A 16973-nucleotide genomic window follows, 5' to 3' on the forward strand; every position below is an offset into this window, starting at 1 on the left:
ATATTTTCAACAACTCAACACTAATATTTCAACCAAAATCTTTTCATCCCACATCTCATCTTTTATTTATTGGCAAATAATAAAATCTCATTTTTCAATCTTCAACAGTAAAAGTACTAAATCAATTTCATTTTTTTCCTTTATGTTGCACAATATCTTGTCATTTTATCTAAAAAAAAAAGTTTGCAGGAGTGTGTAATCCTCACCCAGAAGCCCAACAGCCTCCTATTTGCTATGAATGTATAAATCCAGTGTTTGCTAAAGAAACTTATAAATATACCAGGCAGCTATAAGAATCCATAGAAATTCCACTAGTATAACAGAATTGAGATGTAAATTGTAAAAATGTATGAGGTTTTAAATCTTACCTCTAAAACCATAAAGATCTTCTTTGGTGTCTCAATTACATGGTACAGACGGCAGATATTCTGGTGGCTTAAGCTCTTCATTGCTTCAATTTCAGTTTTTATACGAGGTAAGTCATCCTAAAAAATGGAAGATTCATGCCATCTCCAGGTTATTTTATGTCAAAATAAATAAGATGAAAGCATTTGTTTGCTTATTTCTTTCCCTATTTTTTTTGGCCTTTTGTGTCCCAATATTTCTGTGTGCATAGGAACTATTTTACTCTTTAATATCTGCCCAGCTTTAAGTCTGTTTTAACTGCTTTCTTTTTGTTCTACAGTAGTCAAAATTTCTCTGCAGAAAAAACACTTAGTGATATTTGTCTCATCTAGTTCTCGTCTGTCTAACTGAGCGTTTTTCAAATTTGACAACTTTGAAGTGTGTGAACTTTAATTCCCAGAATTCCCCAGGCAGAAGCCCACACATCTTAAAATTGTTAGGTTTGAAAAATACTTGTCTAATCCAATACAAAGGTAAAAGTCAAGACAAGGAGAAATGAGCTTTTCTGAGCAACTTGTGTACAATTCTTCAGGTGCTACATGAAGAAAACAATTATTTTCTCAGGGTTTCAGGAAAAAATATTTGTTATTAAAAACATTGTCCATGTTTCATTTGATCAATCCTCATTCCCCAATTCAGACTTAATATATGTTGTATGATTAAGACAAAAAGATCTTAATCAAGAATGAGGTTTGGCTGTCAAAATACGCAAAACATGTTTCTTACAATTACTTTAAAGAGCATCTTATCAAGACCACCATGTATTGGGCCACAGCTAATTTTTTTTTTAAAAGGAGAACATTGAATAGGAAGGAAAAATCTGAAATAAAGGCAATCTAGCCTAATGAAAGCAGCTGAGCAGAATCAGATGCAATACGTATGGCTGGGATCACAACTCTCCAGCCCATGGGCCTAATTTAGCTTGCTGGGCCAGCTCATCTTCCTCAAATATCATGACCTTCAATATTCTACATCCTGCTGGGACCAGCTGTGTTTCCAAAAGGAACTAAATATTCTGAAATACTTAGTTTGATGGCACTAAGAGAGAAAATCATTTCTGAAGACAGAACTTCATTTTGGAAAAGACTGGGGGCACCACTTCAGTTTCCAATAGAATAAAAGTAATAATTCCTTGGTTTGAAACTCATTATGATGTTTGGTCTATCAAGTCTTCAGAGGTAGACAATTTGACCTTTGGATTACAGTAGTTTGCCTTTTATATCCAACATACAATTCTACCATTAAGAGGCATCCAACTAGTATTATTGTCTAAATATCATTAACGGAATGCCAAATGTTTGGTCTCAGTTAATGCAAAATGCGGCCCAAGAGATTTTAGCATATTCCAAATTCCCTCAGGTTCCAAATTATTTAGGCCAAAAGCCACCTTAACAATTAATGAGCTGTATGATTAGAAACAGTATTTGTACATATAAAACTAATATTCCCTTTCTTAGAAACTCACCCCCAAAGTCAGCTTGTCCATTATTTTTATTGCAACTTGTTCACCAGTAAGTAAGTGACGAGCCAATTTAACTTTTGCAAAGCCACCTACAGTAAGGAAAAGAAAAGCCCACCATGATTCATAATTAGCATTTATATTCAATTCTGCCTTGATTACAGTGATTATTAGCTAGAATTATTGGTTAGGTCAAATATCTCCTTTCCAAGGACAGCTTGTGACTATTTAACAAAGGAGCCCTTACTTAGAGCACCTGTTCAGTATACTATACTATTCTGTCTAGTATAGCCTGCTTCATAATGTCTTACCTTTAAATCTACAGATTACTCCTGCAGCAAAGCAGATCTTCCTCTAATATGCTTAGGATTCTATTCCTGTAACCTCTATGATGCTATTGCTGCCCCTAGAATGCCCTCCCAACATCCAACTCTTTGAGAAAGGCAAGAGTAAATGGTCAACAGAAACAGTCACAGTATCTGTGAAACTAAGAAAAAAAGGAGAGGATATTACCAAGTTAGGGTAATGAAATGTCTGCAAGAAAGCAACTAAGCTTAGACATCATCAAGAACCCCTCAGGAGACAATGTAACAGATCTGAAGAAAGACAGCCTGATCATGTAAGATGGAGTTGTAAATGCAGGAAAATGAAGGTGAAGTTTCATTCATGAATCAAGGACTGAATATTTTATCAATAACGTATGAATTTTGATTATGTAGGTGTTGTGGGGGCACATGAAAGTAGGAATCTAGTTAGCTAGTTAATCTAGTTAGGCAACAGTTGCACATTATGTTCCAGTGAAGTGTGATAATGAAAACACCAGAGATGTGCTTTGAGAAAATTATGCAACATTCTGATTGAATGCCACACAGGAGAAAAAAAAATTATCCTGCTCAATGATAGGAATAGATAAAGTCACTCATAAGTGTTTCCTTAGGAAAAGGTCTGTTTTAAAATCATGATTTAATTATAAATTTAGTCATACAAACAGAGCAACGTAAGGAATATAAATCCAAAAACAAGACTGTTGTTGATGAGAGAATTACTGGAGATGATAAGGATTATGAGAGGTTTCTTTTGGTGGTGTCAAGTGCATTTTCAGGGGGAAAAAGGCATGGAAAACTAAGATTTGAACAAAAAGGGAGATGGAAGCAAAATGATTGCAGGAAGAAAAAAGTACAAATCATGTATGAAATCATATTAGAAGATAGGTTTCCAAAATCAGAAAACAAGGGAGAATGCAGAAACTGGTTGGAAAATTTTAAAAAGAAATATGCTATGGAATGACATTAAAGATTGTGATGTTATATTAATGCAAAACCTAGAAAACATGCATTTGAGGGAATGAAATAAGCTATGGAAAAATGCATTCAGAGATTTTTTTGCTGCAGAAAGTGGAAGATATATACTGCACAACATAGCAAATGAGTTGAGTCTGAAGGGTAGAGGGCCACCTCTTCCAGAGGCTGTTTGGATCTTTACCGATAGTGTTTTGATCACCAACCATTCCTTCAGTGATTGATAGAATGTGATCGCTCCAGCAACAGGAAAAGGTCTGGCAAAGGGGAGACTACCTACAGAAATCTCCTCTCCTGCAGTGCAGAGATTAGGGAAAGGCTTTCAAGATAGTACTGTAAGCTGTTTGTGTTGCATGCCCATGGCTCCCAGCCTTAGGCTGTCAGTGCAATCATGTTGCTTTCTATGTGTAGAAGAGAAAACAGCATACTCTCTTGAGAGCTCTTTCTCTCCAATGTGTTTGCTGTATGGTGGGGGATAAGAGAAAAAGCAATCAATTTTTGCCGGCAATCTCTCTTTTCAAGAAAGTAAGCTGCTTGTTCTTCAACACATCACAAGCAATGCTATTGCACCAATAGCAGGAAAGGGTCAGTCAAAGGAGGGATTGTCTACAGAAATCACTTGCTTGTTTTCTCACCCCCACCCCAGAGTGGAGAGATTGGAGAAAAGATTACAAGAGAGTACTGTTGCATATGCATGAATCTGTTTACATAGTGTAACTGTGGCTCTCAGCCATCGGCTGCTGGTGCAATCACACTGTTTTCAGTGTGTACAAGACAATAAGCAGGCACCGGAACATTCCAAAGTGCAGGGGAATGATTAGGAGGGAAACAAAGGCTACAGGTGTGAAACTGAGTAGTCTTGTCTCTTTTCAGGTAGAAGGCACAGTTGCGGCCAACTGATTTCCCACTTAGCAATTACTTTGCTTAGTGGTGAAATTGCTAATCCCAATTAAGTTTGTTAAATGAGCTCTATCTGCCTACTGTTTTAGATTGGTGATGTGGTAACTTCCACTGCCATAAGCCATCTTCCAGAGGAACCACTGGTGTGTAAAGGGAAAATAAGGTTTATACTACTTGTGCATTCTTTCTGACAATAAAAAGGTAAAAACAAAACATGATATAATTTTTATATTGTCAGCTCCTAACCACATAGGACTGACGCACCTGACTCATCAGCTCTTGTTCCCCTCTTCTCCAATTACACAAAAATAAATAAAATAAAACTTTATTTTCTTTTAAAAAAGGAGAAATATTAAATAAAATATTCAACATTGAAGTGTAGAACTGTTCAGGTTATCAGAGAATTAACTAATCTTTAATTAAAAAAGAAAATGCAACAGACAATATAATACTCTGAACAGACCTTAATATCTACTGTAATGTAATACCCTGAATAGAAGTTATGTACTACTAAGCTACTACAAACGATATTTCCCCATCCCAAAGTCCCAGTTAAAAAGACCAAAGGTTCTTATTATAATTAGAGCAAACTGATGATAAAAGAAAATGAAGATTAGATAGTGGGCCATATATGTAAAGTATGAGTCAAAGCTAACATTAAAACCCAATTTCCTAATTTATGCAGTGAATTAAAGAATCTTAGTCTTAGCATAATGCAAAAAATAAAATCTAAACCCCAAATATAAAGACCAGATAAGGCTTATAACCAATTTCTGTAGAAATAATAGACTCTTCAAATAGATGTTCCCTTTGCTGTTTTAATATTCCTAGTCTTCCCAAAACTCTTCTTGAGATTCCTGCTTGGTGTTTTAGGATGTTTGGGAAGAACTTGCACTCCACTTGTTTCCAGCTTCTATCCAGTAATTTCTGCTTTGTTTTAAAGGAAATAAAACTTTTTTCCCAATCTTCATGAAAGAAGAACAGGGGGAATCTCCCTCTGTACCTAGATGACAAATAACCCCTCTCTCTTGTAAAGATGTTGAGCCTAAGTGTATAATCTCTTTGAGAGGATCTGTATTTGAAGTGTATAAGTTCTGACAGCTGGCAGGCAAACTACATACATAACAAATCAGTACACAGAACAATATATTGCAAGGGCTAGTCAAAGAGAGCAAAGAATGGTTAATCTTTTTAAAAGGTAGAGAAAATGGAGGAACATTTTGATAAATATGTTTAGGGATGAACAGAGGTAAATAGTGTTTCCAGCACACTGAACAGAATTAAAATAGAAGTGATGATTTTGGATGAAATGGAAGTGAGGGACCCAAGGGTTGGCTATGAGTTTTAAATTGAAATGTTGTTATAAATGTCAGTGTCCCCCCAAAAAAATAAATGTATGAAAATGTTGAAAAATTATAAGACTACAGATCTAGGAAGTATTACTAGAGAAATATTAAAATGTGGGTGTTTTTCTTAGGAATAATCACCAGGTTGCTTTGTTTAATGGAACAATGTAGGGCCAGCTTATAAGCTAATATAAGAATCTGCAATAAAGCTAAAAATAAAGCTAAAACATTGCAACAGTGTTTTTAATGTATGTATATTGGGGATATACTCTTCATTGGAAAACGCAGACCCAAAAATAGAATATAAAGTAGCAAAGTTTAAATAGTTCTACTTTGAAATTCATGGGTCTGAGATCAGTATATTTCCTACATCTTTCTGAAATATTGTGGAGCGTACCTGTCCCAATAGTTTCATGAATTTCATAGTATTTGAGAAGTTCCTCATAGTCATCTACAGCCATTTTAAAATGGAAAAGTGTCTTCTGGAACGACACAACAAAACACAAAACATTCATGAGCTGAATTAATAAAAAACAAAAACAATCACCAGTAAACTAACAAATACTTTAAAATGTTTAAATCTGTGTTCATAAACCTCCTTGGAGTAACATAATTCAAAGAATAAAGCAGTTTTCTTTTATGTTACAGAGAACAGATAATCAAGGCTGCTTTTTGGTCATATACCATTTATCTTACTTGATTTAATTTAGGGAGTTTAGCTTAGCACTTCATGAGGTTCCAGTTCTATTTGGGCAAGAACTGGAAAACAAAGGGATTTTTGATTGTTCTGATTACAAAGAAATGAAGAAATGTTATATTCATACAACCATTTATTAGTTGGCAACATGAGAATAAAATAATTGAGAACCATTATTTTGCCAGTAAATTCATATTCAGAATCCTTAGCATGATTTAGACATAGAGAATAGACAGTAGCAATTTACTCAGGAGACCTTTCTACCTTTGGTCCAGTTCACCAACAAGCCATAGCTTGTTATCAATATTATGTGCTTTCCTCGTATAAATTCTTCACAGAAAATTTGCATGATTATATACATTTTGAAACATTTAAATTACAATTAGCTGCAGCCCAGTTAACCCAGATAAATGGAATTTTGGTGGTCCTCACATGTACATAAAGCTAAGCAATGAAAATGGTTTAAGCCACATCTAGTAATGCTAATGTCATTATAGTAAACTGCTATAGTTTGCTGAGATGGAATGGTTATCTAGAGCTTTACAGCGTATATCTAGTAGCCCTTGGTTTTAACTTAATATCCTATGTGAATTCAGCATGTATGCAGTATATCAGTTTGGTGTAAATATGGATCCAGCCTCATTTTGCAATGCAGAGCTCTTGCTTGATCTTATTCAGGAAACTCCATAGAAAAGTATGAATGCATGAAGCCCACATATATAAGAATAAAAGCTGTTTATTTAACCCAGTCAAAGGGTTAGAGAGGGAGTAATAAAAGATGGAATCCCATTAGCTTTTACTCATACAATAGCTGTTTTAACATCTGAACTCAATGTCTTATTTTAGATAACAAATGACCTTGAAAGAGGGAAATAAATATTCATGTTGTTAGATTCGGTCATTTTGGCAAACATTACATTCTACAAACTACAGTTCACATGATGAATGTCATGAATATTAAAACCCAATATGCTGGTAAACTGCTATAGTTTGCTGATATGGAGTGGTTATCTAGAGTCTTACAGAGTATATCTAGTAGCCCTTGGTTTTAACTTAATATCTTATGTGAATTCAGCATGTATGAAATATATCACAGTTTGGTGTAAATGTGGATCCAGTCTCATTTTGCAACGCAGAGCTCTTGCTAGGTCTTATTCAGGAAACTCCATAGAAAAGTATGAATTTGTAACCACACAAATTAATTGTTGCCATATAAATGCAGACAACTACTGAGGTACAGGAAAGAGATGCAGACAACTTTTAACCCAGACAGCTGTAACCTAGCAGCAATCCAGATTTTGTAGCCCTCGTTTTACAACCCATGCATTATTTTAAACAGCAGAAAATGAGTTTTTCTCTCTAACTCACCTTTGAATTCTCAGTACAGCTGCAAAAATAAGTTTATAAGAAGACAAAGTCGAAGCAGCAAAAAGAGTAGAAAAGACATTTAAAAAATCACAAAACCAACCTCTCACCCAGCGATAAATATTGCAAGAGGAGGCGGATAATAATGTTAAGGGGGAAAACACACACACGTACCGTTTTCCAGATGTCACCCACTCTATTCAATTCAACGCTCCCAAAGTTTAAAATTCCCGGAAAACAAAACCGTTTCCGGCTTCCATCCAAACAAAGGGCAATATCCTCGGCGGAAAGGGCGGGATTAGCGAAGAAGGAGTGCATGGGAAGAAGGTCAATAAAGCCAAACAAGCCACCAAGACGAAGTAGGAAGAGTGGCGGTTGGTTTGCAGCATTGGACTTTGGGGAGGCGTGGCTTCGTTTCTTCAAATGGCCAATGGGAGGAGCTGCCCGTTGGTTCAGTTCTCTTTCTTCTGAGCTTCAGAAGTGGAGGGATTCTTTGTGTCGATTACACGTGGGAGACGATCGGGGCGGGTCTCTTAGACCAGGAGTCTCCCAACCTTGGCAGCTTTAAGCCTGATCCTCCAGGCTTAAAGCTGCCAAGGTTGGGAGGCCCTTGTCTTAGACTCCTTCATTGAATGAATTGAATAATAAGAGAGAATATTAATTGATCACAGTAATCATCTAGGAACAAGATCAGTTGCCACATCTTTCTTCGAGGTGATGCAGTTTCAGCAATCTCTTCCAGAATTACATTTGCAGATTTTCTTTGACGAACTGTAAAAGATATTCAAAGAGGTTAAAAATTAGAATGCCGTAAATATAATTAATTACATTGTTGAATTGTAACCATCCCTTATTCTGTTAACCTATGAAGTTTTCTGAACGTAACTTCCCATCAAGTTGCTACTGCGTGTGGCAAATGTACTGAAATTAATGAATATAAGTGGAGTTAAATCTCACTTTCTGTTTGAAGTGATAACGTTTGTATTTATAATAGGAGAAAACCATAATAGCATTAATTTCTAAGAAAAAATAAATCCAGATGTTTTGTTAGTTTACTGTTTTTTTCTTGAACTTATTACCTCATAAGTCCCATCCTTTCTTAAAAAAAAAAATGAAGTTCACATTATGTCTTTAAGAGATATAGTGCTCAGAATTAACTGGGAAAGAGTTTTGTAGTACAAATTGTCTTTGTTTAAAAAAGATTTTGAGAAGCATCAGCTTCTAAACTGATGATATGTTCCAGGAGAAAAGACAGAGTGTCAGTAATAGAACTTATAACAAAAATAGGGATATTAGAAAGAGGTAATATATAGGTTTGTGAGAGGTGTAAATAAAAAGGATTTTGGGGAGCATATATTAGAAATATGGATAAACATGGACAAACATCTTCTAAATATGGATCTTATTTCTCAAGTTTTGACAGAGCAGTTCTTCATCCTTATTCCAGATTTTAGGAAGAATATATTTTAATGACAATTTCCTTGAATTTAATTCAAGCTACCCGTTATTCTATAGCCTGGAGAGATTCTCAGTCATCCAGTTTATGGTTGTCCCAAAGGTGCTTTTTCAGGAGGCAACTGGATTTTTTTCCTTTTGAACACGTTTTGCTTCTCATCCAAGAAGCTTCTTCAGCTCTGACAGGAATATCTTTAAGATATACAATTTGGGATGAACACCCTTTGAATGGTATGGGAGTAGGAATAGATTTCCAGAGGAAAAGTTGCAGACTACAGGAACCAGGAACACTACTCAGGTGACCCTGAGGACACAGATAAACATCCCAATGATTCAAGGACCTTCTAAAAGGATGCAAATGACCAGCTCTCTGCAAGGAATATAAATCCTTCCATTCCCTACTATCCTGTCAGAGCTGAAGAAGCTTCTTGGGTGAGAAGCAAAGCATCTTCAAAAGAAAAAACAAGAAAGTCCAGCTGCCTCCTGAAAAAGCACCCTTGATATGTTATGCTTATGCCCAATTCAAAAATGATTCAAAGTGCTTCAAAAATTGTACAAGTAAGGTCAACTTGTGACATAATTCTTAAAGAAATTGAAATGTTTCTTTTTAGACATATGGAAAAAAGATGGTGTGCTTTAAAAATAACAGACAAGTGATTGCACAAGGGTCGAAGTATTCTTCCGAATCATTTTCAATGAATACACCATCCTGGTGTGTAGAAAGCTCTCTTTTGTGTGGATAATGAGATTGTGAAGTTTTGCCGTGTCAGAAGCAAGCCAGTGACACCGCTCACTTTTAATTCATAGTGTAGGTGTCGGAAAGTGCTCACATTGTGGTTTGACATACAATTTTTGAATGCCTAATAATGGAACACATTATTAATATTGCACATTGTCCTGGAAAAGCTATGTGATTTTTTTGTATACAATTCCAGTTTTGTTCCAAGTCTAAGGTTACTGGGCCACAAATCGCATAATCCCTAGCCATGGGCCAGAGCAACTGCTGTACCAAGTTACTAAAACTCAATAAGAACTAAAATGCCACAAATTACTTTATATTTATCCTAATTTAGAAAATTAAATCTCCACAGGCCTTAATATTTGAACTGAACAAACCTATGCAACATTTGCTGGTTGTTGCCAAAAAAAAAAACCCAATTCCTCAATACATCTGTATAAAAAGATCAAATTTTCAACTTCCTTTGATTTTTTTCCCAGCACTCCAAGGAATATTTCCTGTAGCCATAAACTTCTTACCTTCTGCTGTCAGAACTGCCTGCTCTCCTTTCAGCACTTCTGTTTTCTGGCTGAGCTCCATAGGCTCTTCAGTAATTTCATCAAGCCTGGACATCTGTCCTTTTATATGTACAATCTACGTGGAGAAATGAAAGTAAAGAAGGAAGAAGGAGAGGGAAAATCACAGTCAGTATATAAAAACAGAGGTTTTAGGTGCTTCATCACTTGAGGTCTTTTTAAGGAAAGATTTCTGACCTCTCTGAAACGGTGTAGGGTTCACTGCATGAGCAGTGGGTTGGACTAATCTAAGGTCCCTTCCAGTTCTATTCTGATTAACAATCTTTTCATTACTTTGTTTAAGAGAAGGACAGTGTATCTTAGAATAGGTCTTTTACAGTTGGGAAATCATAAACTATCTCTCTGGTAGGTGACGTTATTTACCATCAGTCTTTCTTAGTATCAGGGACTAGAATGTGTTTAGCTAGTGCAGATTTTGAAAAAGCTATTTCAACAAACACGGCAACAACTTGAATGGGCTCACTGTTGAATAATCAAAACTGGAATACAATCTGTTAAGATTGCAGAGAAGAGCAACAAAGATGATTAGAGGACTGGAGGCTAAAACATATGATGAACAGTTGCAGGAAATGGGCATGGCTAGTCTAGTGAAGAGAAGGACCATGGGAGACATGATAGCAGTGTTCAGAGGAGGAAGGGGATCAATTTTTCCAAGGCACCTGAAGGCCAGACAAAGAACAATGGATGGAAATTGATTAAGAGATTCAACCTAGAAATAAGAAAAAATTCTGACAGAACTATCAACCAGTGGAATAGCTTGCCTTCAGAAGTTACAAGAGCTTCACCACTGGAAGCTTTCAAGAAGAGACTGGACTGCCATCTGTCAGAAATGGTGTTGGGTTTCCTGCTTGGGCAGGGGGTTGAATTACTACAAGTCCCTTCCAACTCTGTTATTCTGTTTTTCTCTTTTCTATTACCATCCACAGGAGAGGGGGATGGTGGGGGAGGGACTGGGGCTCCCTAGAAAGTTTGGCCAAGAGACAAAGCAGAAGGTCCTCCAGAAAGAGCCTCATCCTTGCAGACCCGTGCCATGGGACCCAAAGCCTTGTTCCTCGGACGGATCCTCTGGCTGCCCAGCCTCACCCACTGCCACCCTTGGCCTTTCCCATATCTCCATCTGTGTCTTCTAAGTGAGGCTCTCCCACTTAAGCATGGCATAGGTAGACCCAAATTTGGAGTGTAATCTGGTATTTATCTGCTAAATTTTGAAGGAGATAATTGGATGAGATTATTGAAAAATTGTTAACATCCGTCTTGGCATTTTTTAAATAATCTGACTTTCTCATCCAATTCCTTCCTTCCTTTTAAATAATCTGACTTTCTCATCCAATTATGTCCTTCAAAAATTAGCAGATTAATACCAGATTTCACTCCAAATTTGGATCTACCTATGTTATGCTTAAGTGGGAGAAGCCTCACTGAGTTCAATCAACTTCACATGACAGTTGTTCTGGGAAAATAGGGGGCAGGAACATTATGTACCCTGCCTTGAGTTGGGTAAATGAAAAGTGGGATATAAACGTAATAATCATCACATCAGGTGTCCTAATCCATTTTTACTATTTATTTTAATGGGCTCCAGAATTGAAAAATGTCCCCAAAGTGGGGTCTGAATCCTATTTGAAAGCATTTGCTAGCCAAGTTTCCCAATGAAGGCCTGATTAATGCTTTCAGATAGAATATTATTTAATTGTCTAATCTAGATGCATAACTATCGGTCAGTAGGTGGCAGCAAACTCCTTCTGTTTCATTTATCTGTTCAGCACTTACCCCTATTCAGTAGCCAGGTCATTATGTAAAAGCTCTCTTAACAGTTGTCTAACTGTATTTTAAAGACCTTTTGAACTCTCTCTTTCTTGTATCCATTCCAAAAACCATCTAGTCTTTGGCAGAAACACAAATGTGCTATCCATCATAATTACTATAAAATCACTTCTACAAGGGTCTGCAATCAATGTTAATGACCTACTGTACAACAAGTGCTTAGCCTTTAGTTGTTCCGTGGAATCCAGTCATAATTACCACGTTGATTGCAGGAAAAAAATGTTCTATTTTAAGCACTGCACTGAAACAGATTTCTCTGGTATAGAATTGTTGTATCTTTTAAGACTTGGTCTATTGATATCTTAAACCACAACATTCCAAAATCATATTAGGGTAATGCCTTTCTTAGGCTCATTCAAAAATTTTGAAGATTGCTAGATTTCTGGATTGGACAAAATGTTAGAAAAATTGGGGGATTAAAGGCTTGGTAAAATCTGCAGTCACCATTTAAACTCTGTTAGTATGTTTTATTTATTTCAGTGATATTTAAGTTTAATTAAGGAACTGTCTAATGGAACTGTCTGGATCAATGGTTGATTCTCACACTGTATCACACTAAATCTAGGTATACCTGAACCTGATCCATTGTTAAGTACAATCCACAAGTCCCTGGATAGGAGATGCCTGTCTGTCTTCTGCTATTTACTATGCATTTTGTATTTCTGCTGAACTTCTTCAGAGACTAGGTAATTCATACTATTAGTACTTCAAGTTACCAAACCTATAGGTGGTCACTAACAAAGAGTTGTAAGAGCCGGTTGTGCTGTTGTATACATGACTGTGACAAACCCACTTGGTATTTTTTTTTTCTCTGCAGGGGCATGGAACAATCTAGCTTGCAGTTGGCTTCATTTATTTTCTTCAGAGTAATCTAAATACTGATAATGATAGGATAATAAAGTAACATTCGTAGCATAAGCTAGACTTAAGAAGAATACTGTATTGTCACAAATAAGTGAGCCTACAACAAACCCCTATTTTCCCCTTGGATTGTTTCCTTTTAGACCTGATGAGATAAAAACATAATTCTCAGACTTGCATTGTGCAGCTTCTGTTTTAATATTTTATTATCCACTATTTACTCAATTCAGTTTTTTTTGTTCAGTTTTTGGAGACCACCACTAGTGTCTCCTAGATTTTATAACCTTGCCTTGCAGTTCTGAAAGTGTCTTCTGAACTATTGGACTGTGTGAACTAAGTGATATATAAATATATTAGATAACTAAAAAAAACCTGTTTAACAGAATGTCAGGCATAAGTCAGTACTGTTCATTCTATTCATTCAGTTGTTCATTGCCTCTTATATATAAGAATCTAAGCAATACATTTATCAATACTTGATTTTTTTAAAAGTCATGTTAGTTTATATGTAAGTTGAATCTCTATAGTTCTTTGAAAAAATTTCCAAGTTTCACTATATATTTGAAATCTCCCCCTAATGGGAGGATTAAATCTCATAAATCTCTTCCTAGCTATTAGAGAAACATTTGTAGTGTTTGCTTCTCCACTGTTCAGACAAGTGGGATAGGCATTTGTGGATATGAACATATTTTCCCCACCTGATATCCCAGAATTATGAAATATGAATATCAGCTCTAAGACTTTCATCCAGAAAGTCTCTCCCATCACTACTGAAAGGAAGAAAAATCATGCCAGCCAAGGAAAAATATATGTGAGACTGATAAAGCAAAAACAAAACAACCTCCCCCACTTCTCGCTTTCTTTTTTTTCTAGCAAATATTTGTTGCATAAGATATGGCTATTCCTCTGTCTTTGGAATTCCACTTCCTCCAACTCAAACTTACACATTAGTTGTTAGGTAAACATGATCAATGTTTTTAGTAGAATTTATTAAAGAATAAAAGATCTTGAAATCTTTGGCTGTTCTATAGCTTTACAGTTAAAGAAGTACATTGACGAATCTTATTCTGTGACTTTCCATTTCTTTTACACCAAACAAACATAGCACACTTTCAACTATATTGTTGGGTTAATCTTCTTGTGCCATATCCATCATCGGACATTTTTGTCAATAGCTGTATGAAAAAGTGTTGCTGAATTTTGTCCAAACCAGTCCCTTAGGTTTTGAAGCCATGATGTTCTTCTTCTGCCTGGACCTCATTTGCCTTCAATCTTTCCTTAGAGGATTAAGTGAAGTATGCCATATTTTTCTGGGTGTTTCATCACATGTCCAAAATATTCTAACTTTCGCTTTTTAATGGCGTTGATGATTTCCCTTGGCTTTCCCAGGCGGCTTATCACCTCCTCATTTGTGATTTTCTCAACCCAGCTTATACGTAACAGCCGTCTGTAAATCCACATTTCAAATGCTTCTAGTTTCTTCAAGTGGTTTTCTGTCAGAGACCAAATTTCTACTCCGTAGAGAAGGATAGAAAAGATGTAACATCTGACAAGCCTGATTTTCAGTCTTAGGCTTATGTCATGACTGTAGAAGACCTTTTTCATTTTGAAGAATGTTGTTTGAGCTTTCTCTATTGTTGTCTTTACTTCACTGATCATGTCCCAGCTTTCATGTAAATTAAAACCGAGGTACGGGATCCTTTCAACTTTTTCTACTTGTATTCCACCATGTTGGGTTAATGGATGGCTGAAATAAACCTGTACTATACCATCCCCATTTTATGTTGAAGTTTTAATTATAGCCTGGTCTTCTACTTCCTTCTATTTTGTGGGAGGGAACTGTCTTCTCAGTTCAATCACTTACTTTCTTCAGAGGCTACAGATTTTTAAAAGTATCCTTACTTTAACTCTGGTTGTCAATCTTTAGTTCTTTTTACTGATCACCATGCTGGTGTTGCTCTAAGCATTCTGTTTACCTCAATAGGCATGCTCCTAAATATGTGTAAATTATTTCATGTAGGTTTTCGTTCTGTGACTTAGTTCACAAACTCTTTGCAAAATGACAACTTAAATAAAAGAAAATGAATGGAATCATCAGCCCAGTCTCATTCTCTTTCTCTTTTTCTACTTCTCCTCAATCTTATTCATAAGTTTGTTATTGTAGGAAAAAATGGAGCAGCATGTACAATAAACAACACTTTAATTCACTGAACAAAAGGGGAAGAAGGGAGGGGAAGGCAGGAAAGGAAGGAAGGAAAAATGTCAACATCAATATGAACAAAGATATGGGCACTAACTAAATCTATACATACATTCCTTGTGTGTCCAATCACACTTGGCCAATAAAGAAATCTATTCTTATATATTCTATTCTATTCTATTTTGGAATATGAAGTTAAATGGCTTCAGAAAATTACAAGCTTTAGGATTTGATGAATTACCAGCAGAACATATCACAATGCTACATGGGGTTTGTAAGCAGATACAGAAAACATGGGGCAAAGAGATAAAGCAATGGAAAAGATACTACATTCCAACATCAAAAAGAGGCAGTACCAACAATGTTTAAACTACCAAGCAATTGTACATATCTCATATGCTAGTAAGGTACTGCTCAGAATTTGCAATCTATAGTTCAACAATTCATGGAAGTACTGTCAGATGTCAACATTGGATTCAGAAGACTGGTATACAACGTGTCTCTTTAAGAAAATCAAATATGGTCACAAATGGAAATGGAAGTCATTGAAAGTATCACAGTCTGCTTAAGTCAGGGGTGGCAATTAATTTTCCCAAGGGCCATAAGAGAAACTTGGACTGCTGTGGAGGGCCACTGCCCCCCACTGCTCTCCCCCCACATGGACCAGACTGGAACAGTCAAAGAAAGGGTTGGATGCATAAAATGCCCAGGTCTGCTTAATCTGTCATTTTGGGAGCCCTAAATAGTAGCCTATTCAGGACTACTACCAGGCCCCGTCAGACACAAGGAGATAAACAATTCTTGCAACAAATGTGGGATCTTGTCAGCTCCCTACATTCTGAACTGCTGCCCTGATAGCAGTGGTGCTAGCTTATTATCCATTTGGGCTGGGGACTATGTCATCAATACCTCTTTGATTTGTCACACAAACAATGACATTTAGAAAGCTCCAGAATATGCAATATAAAGATGGTGTGGTTATGCCCATTATCTTGACTTTTTTGTTCTCTATGGATGCCCCTGCCTCTTATTAAGTTCTGGAACTATTAGTCTTAAAATTCTGCAGAAGGTGTTCTTCTACACCACTGACAGCAAAATGTACCAGCAGAAATAAGGTGGTTGCTCAATACTATATCCTTGAGATGGATCCTATTTTCAAAAGTATGCTGGGACATAACTGGCTTTATTCAAAGATTGCATCTTTGGATCTCAAACTATGATGCTGAACCCAATTAAATTTGTAGGAGTAAAGCATAGCAAGTTCTCAACTTATGAAAATATTTGGGCAGAATTTCCATTGCTAAACAAGACAGTTAAGTGAGTCATGCCCAATTTTATGACCTTTTTTGCCATTGTTTTTACATGAATCACTGCAGTTGTTAAGACAACCACATGGTCATGAACACATCTGACTTCCCCCATTGACTTTGCCTGTCAGAAACCATCTGGGAAGGTCACAAATGGAGATCACATGACTTCAGGATGCTGCCACTGTCATAGACACTTTCTGGTTGCCAAGCTCCCAAATTTTGATTGTGGGATGCTGTGATAGTCATTAATGCAAGCTCATCGATCAATTTTTTCAGTGCTGTTGTAACTTTGAACCAGTGGTGAAATTCAATTTTTTTACTAACGGTTCTGTGGGCGTGGCTTGGTGGGCGTGGCAGGTGAAGGATACTGCAAAATCTCCATTCCCACCCCACTCTGGGGCCAACCAGAAGTGGCATTTGTCAGTTCTCCGAACTACTCGAAATTTCTGCTATCAGTTCTCCAGAATCTGTCAGAATTTACATGATTTCACCCCTGTTTTGGACTATTGATAAATGAATGTCTTGTAAGTTAAGGAATT

The 16973-nt window shown here is 36.4% G+C and overlaps 1 protein-coding gene across 1 annotated transcript in view; it reads right to left on the reverse strand.

Moving 5' to 3' along the window:
* Nucleotides 1-7720, reverse strand: part of MELK (maternal embryonic leucine zipper kinase) — a 29826-nt gene extending 22106 nt beyond the window's left edge. The window contains exons 1-4 of the mRNA XM_032213995.1: nt 7645-7720; nt 5806-5890; nt 1871-1956; nt 369-485 (exon numbers count right to left, since the gene is read on the reverse strand). Of these exons, the coding sequence (XP_032069886.1) occupies nt 369-485; nt 1871-1956; nt 5806-5869 (267 nt within the window). The 5' untranslated portion in view covers nt 5870-5890; nt 7645-7720. The remainder of the gene's footprint in view (nt 1-368; nt 486-1870; nt 1957-5805; nt 5891-7644) is intronic.
* Between the last annotated feature and the right edge of the window lie 9253 nt (nt 7721-16973).

This window comes from Thamnophis elegans, chromosome 3 (assembly GCF_009769535.1).
Source record: "Thamnophis elegans isolate rThaEle1 chromosome 3, rThaEle1.pri, whole genome shotgun sequence".
Lineage (NCBI taxonomy): Eukaryota > Metazoa > Chordata > Lepidosauria > Squamata > Colubridae > Thamnophis > Thamnophis elegans.